The 4,013-nt window shown below is 69.1% G+C and overlaps 1 protein-coding gene across 1 annotated transcript in view; it reads left to right on the plus strand.

The window, feature by feature from the left end:
- The window catches only part of AHDC1 (AT-hook DNA binding motif containing 1), a 39,938-nt gene that overhangs the window by 31,376 nt on the left and 4,549 nt on the right, over positions 1-4,013 (plus strand). The window contains exons 3-4 of the mRNA XM_019547858.1: positions 2,314-2,351; positions 2,622-4,008. Of these exons, the coding sequence (XP_019403403.1) occupies positions 2,314-2,351; positions 2,622-4,008 (1,425 nt within the window). The remainder of the gene's footprint in view (positions 1-2,313; positions 2,352-2,621; positions 4,009-4,013) is intronic.

Genomic DNA, 4,013 nt, shown 5'->3' on the forward strand with positions numbered 1-4,013 from the left:
GGGGCCGAGGGGGAAGGCAGGGGTCACAGGCGGGTTGGGGGCCGGCACAGCACGCAGAGGGGCTTGGGTCGGGGCCAGCTCCGGACCCTCCTGGTTCTGGGAGCGTCCCGGGGACTTCTGTCCATGTGGCGAGGCGGGGGGCGCAGAGCTGGGCTCGGGGGCATGCCAAGCCCGGCGTGGGTAGCCCTGCGTTGGAAGAGCAGCAGAGACCAGCTTGCAGCTGCTCAGACCAAGCCGGTGTCGCCCCTTGCAAAACCCCCGGGCACGTCTCCTAGGGCGTGATGAAGTGCCCCTTCCCTCCTCTGCTGGCATGGGGACTGCCGGGGAGGCTCCTGCAGCACCCCACACCCCAGGGGCACCCCAGCATGCCCCCCAGCCCTTCCTGCGTGCAGTACCATGCGCTGCAGGGGGGAAATGAGGCACGGGGTAGGGTAGAGGTCACCCCAGAGCAAGCAAGCGTGGGGGGCTACATACCCGAGATGTCCTGACATCTTTATACCACCCACCCCCACCCCGCCTGCTCTGACCCCTAGCCGGCGCGGGCCCCCCCTCCGTGCCCCTCCACACAGTGACAGCCAGGCTCAGCGTTTGATCCCTGCGGGCGCCCGTGCTTTTCCCTGGGATCCTGACCCTTCTCACTCCACATCTGGCCGAGCGTTGCCTGGGAACTGCAGCCATCAGCACCGGGTGTCCTGGGGGAGGGAGGAGGGGAGCCCGAGCGCCTGCCCGTGAAGACGAGGGGCTGGGGCAGGGCGGGGGCCTTCTGTGCCAGCCCCGGGGCAGAGGGGCCGGGGGCCGGGGGCCGCGGCACACGGCCGGGACCTGCCAAAGAGCTGAGCTCACTTCCGGCAGCAATTTTCCAGGACTGGCGCCTTCAGACAGCGGCCGGCTGGGAGCAGGGCTGGTAGCTGAGCCCAGGCTGGGCTGGGCATGGGCAGCGGGGCTGAGGCCTGGCAAGCCGTGCCCATGCTCTGTGCCAGGCCAGAGCCCCCCCCCGCACACCCCTCCATGGGGCTCTCTGCACGGGGCTGCAGAGCCCCCCGGGCTCCCCGTGCCAACGCCTCCTGCCCCAAGCCAGCTTGAAGCCGCAAGCCCAGAAACAGCTGGGCCCCGTGGGTCGAAGCGGGGGCCGGGGGTGTCGCTGCTGCCAGTTCAGTCGCTCGGGCCCCATGGGAGCAGCTCGCACCTCTCCAGGTGGCAGCGGCTGTGGGAGGTGATGAAGGGCTGGGGGGCTGGGGCGTGCAGGCGGGGGGAGAGGCTGGAAATCCCCGTGGGCCTGTTCTGAGCTTTGCCTCACAGCAAATGGTGCAGTTCCCCCTCCAGGGCTGCGTGGGCTCCAGCCAGCGAGGAAGGCGAGGTCCAGGGCTGGGATGGACACAGTTCCCTTCCCATGCCATGGATCTGGGGGCAGCGGTGAGATGGGGGGTCCTCTCTGCCAGCCCTGGGTGCCGGGAGACCCCAGCACCGACCGCTGGCTGTGAGCACAGGAGGGCGGCACGGAGGCTGGGGCGTGGGTGGAAGGAGCAGGGCAGACTCCCATGCACCCCGGGGTCTGATGGGGGGTCTGCTCTCATCCGTCCTGGGGAACAAAGAACTTCCTTCCTTCCTTCCTTCGACGCCACCCCCCAGATGCCCCCAAGCCAGGTGCTCCGCACGGGAGAAGGGTGCCGCCCAGCCGTCCACCCGGAGGGCAGTGCACAGGGGCCCTGCCGTCCGCCGCCAGAGCCACTCGCAAACTTGGGCAGGGTGGGCACGGGGGCATGGGCTCGGCAGCCGGGACTTGGCACATCCTAACACCGGGAGGCGGATCGGCGGCTCGCAGGGGACACCTAGTGGCGATGGCCCCGCAAAGCCCTCCGCCGGCGGTGGCGGGGCTCCCCACGCCTCCTCCGTCCCGGCGGCGGGGCAGATGCCAACGGCAGAGGCGTCCGGCTTGGGGCCGGCTGTGAGGCCTCAGGCCGCGCTCCGGCCGTGGTGCCCGTGGGCAAAGCCCAGCCCGGCAAAGCACGGGGCACCCCCAGCTCAGAGCAAAGCTCAGGACAGATCGGGGCAGCAGGAGTCGTGAGCGTGGGCTCAGGAGGCAGGAGCAGGGGCTGCGGGCACTGATGGCATGCCCAGGAGGCAGCTTTCCTCTCCCAAGTCATGGCAAACCCTCACGCATCTCTTGTTCCCGTGCTTGCCAGCCAGGGCTTAGTCCAGGGGTCGGAGTGCCTCAGTGCTGGAGACAAACCCAAAGCCATGCCCACAGCTCCCGGGGTGCAGGGGGGGGCATTGCTCTGGGAGGGCTCATCCCCTCCTCTGTTTCCTTTGCAGGGAGCTCAAGTGCAACAGCCGCAGCGGCAAAGCCGAGGGTAAGCACTGTGCCCCCTCCCAGCGGAGTCAGGGAGGTTGGGGCTGGGACATGGGCGCTCAGCTGGCGGGGGGGCTTTACTGCCGTGTTGGGGCGGCAGCAGGCATGGGCGGTGCTGAGCATGGCAGCTGCCACCAGTCTGGGAGGTCTGGACCCACATTCGCAGTTCATTTAGGGCACAAAGGGAGCAGGGGCATGGGAGGTGGGGCTGTTATCTCTGTTCCCCCCAGGTCCCTCCAGCCCGCTTGACTGTGCCTCTTGCCCTTTCCAGGTCCCTGCATCGGCTTCCCCGACTCCCATGTCAGCAACTGCTCGGCTAAGCGGCACCCGGGGGAGGAGGAGTTCAGGATGCGCGTGAAGCCCCCGGGCCCGGTGGTCACATCCAGCGCTGCCCGCAGCTCGCCTGACTACGTCCGAGAGCCCAAGTTCTACTCAGCCGGGCACCCGGGCCAGAGGCCGGCCGCCTGCCCAGCGGAGAAAGCCTTGTCCTGCAGCCTGCTAAGCTTCCCCGAGGGCTCGTGCCCGGCGCTGGGCCGGGAGCACCAATCCGGACCGCTGCTCCATGGGGACCCGGCTGACCGGTGCCAGAGCCTCCACGCCAAGGGAGAGGACTTCTCGCCCCCCGGCCTGCTGAGCGACGCCAGGGTGGTGGTGGGGACCGTGGACGAGACCGCCACACACGACCGAGCCCCCAAGACCTTCTCCAATGCCACGCTGGCCTCTGGCCGCTGCAACGTGGACAGCATCGTCTCGCTGCTGAAGAGCAAGTGCGGCAACGGGCGCATCAACCTCCACCCCGTGGTGCAGCTCATCGACATTATGAAGGACATCACCCGGCTGTCCGAGGACCTCAGGAACAGCGGCCTCCACCTGGACTGCGGCAGCCTGCGGCTCAGCGGCCCCGCGGCACCCGGCGACGAGGTCCGTCTGCCGGCCGGCGACCGGGACCTGCAGTACAGCTTCTTCTCCTCGCCCACCCTGGCCAACAGCATCCGCAGCCCGGAGGAGAGGGTGGCGCTGTGGACCGCCAAGGCCGAGGCATCGCTGCCAGGGCGCTCCATGCTGCACGAGATGGAGGGAGGCAGGGGGGGTGCCCACCACAGCAGCTCCCCCGCCGCCTCCAAGCTGCCTGGTGAGCCAGGCGAAGCCGGCAGTCCCCCGCCGGACGCCGGCAATTACTCAGAGCTGGCCGACGCGGATATACTAAATGAACTGGCCTCTTTGGCTTGCCCGGGCACCCAGCTGCTAGAGCCCCAGTCAATGGAGCCCCAGTCCCAGTTGCTGCCGGCCCAGGAGCTGGATTCCCAGTCCCACTTGCTGGACTCCCAGTCTCTGGAATCGCAGCCGCAGCTCATCGATTCCCAGGCTCTGGAGCCCCTGCCGGAGCCCCTGGAGCTGCAGAACCTGGAGCCGTTGCCCGAGCCGCTGGGGCTGCAGTCCCTGGAGCCCTTGTCTGCGTCCCTGGAGCTGCAGTCCCTGGAGCCCCTGTCCGAGTCGCTGGAACTCCAGTCCCTGGAGCCCCTCTCGGAGCCGTTAGGACTCCCGTCCCTCGAGGCGCTGCCCGAGTCCCTGGAGCCGCAGCTGCTGGACTCCCAGGCACAGCTCCTGGATGCCGAGCCGCCCTTGCTAGGCTCCCCGCCGCCGGCTCTGGGGCCCGGGCCCA

Source organism: Crocodylus porosus, unplaced genomic scaffold, assembly GCF_001723895.1.
Source record: "Crocodylus porosus isolate Cpor-Errol unplaced genomic scaffold, CroPor_comp1, whole genome shotgun sequence".
Taxonomy (NCBI): Eukaryota; Metazoa; Chordata; order Crocodylia; family Crocodylidae; genus Crocodylus; species Crocodylus porosus.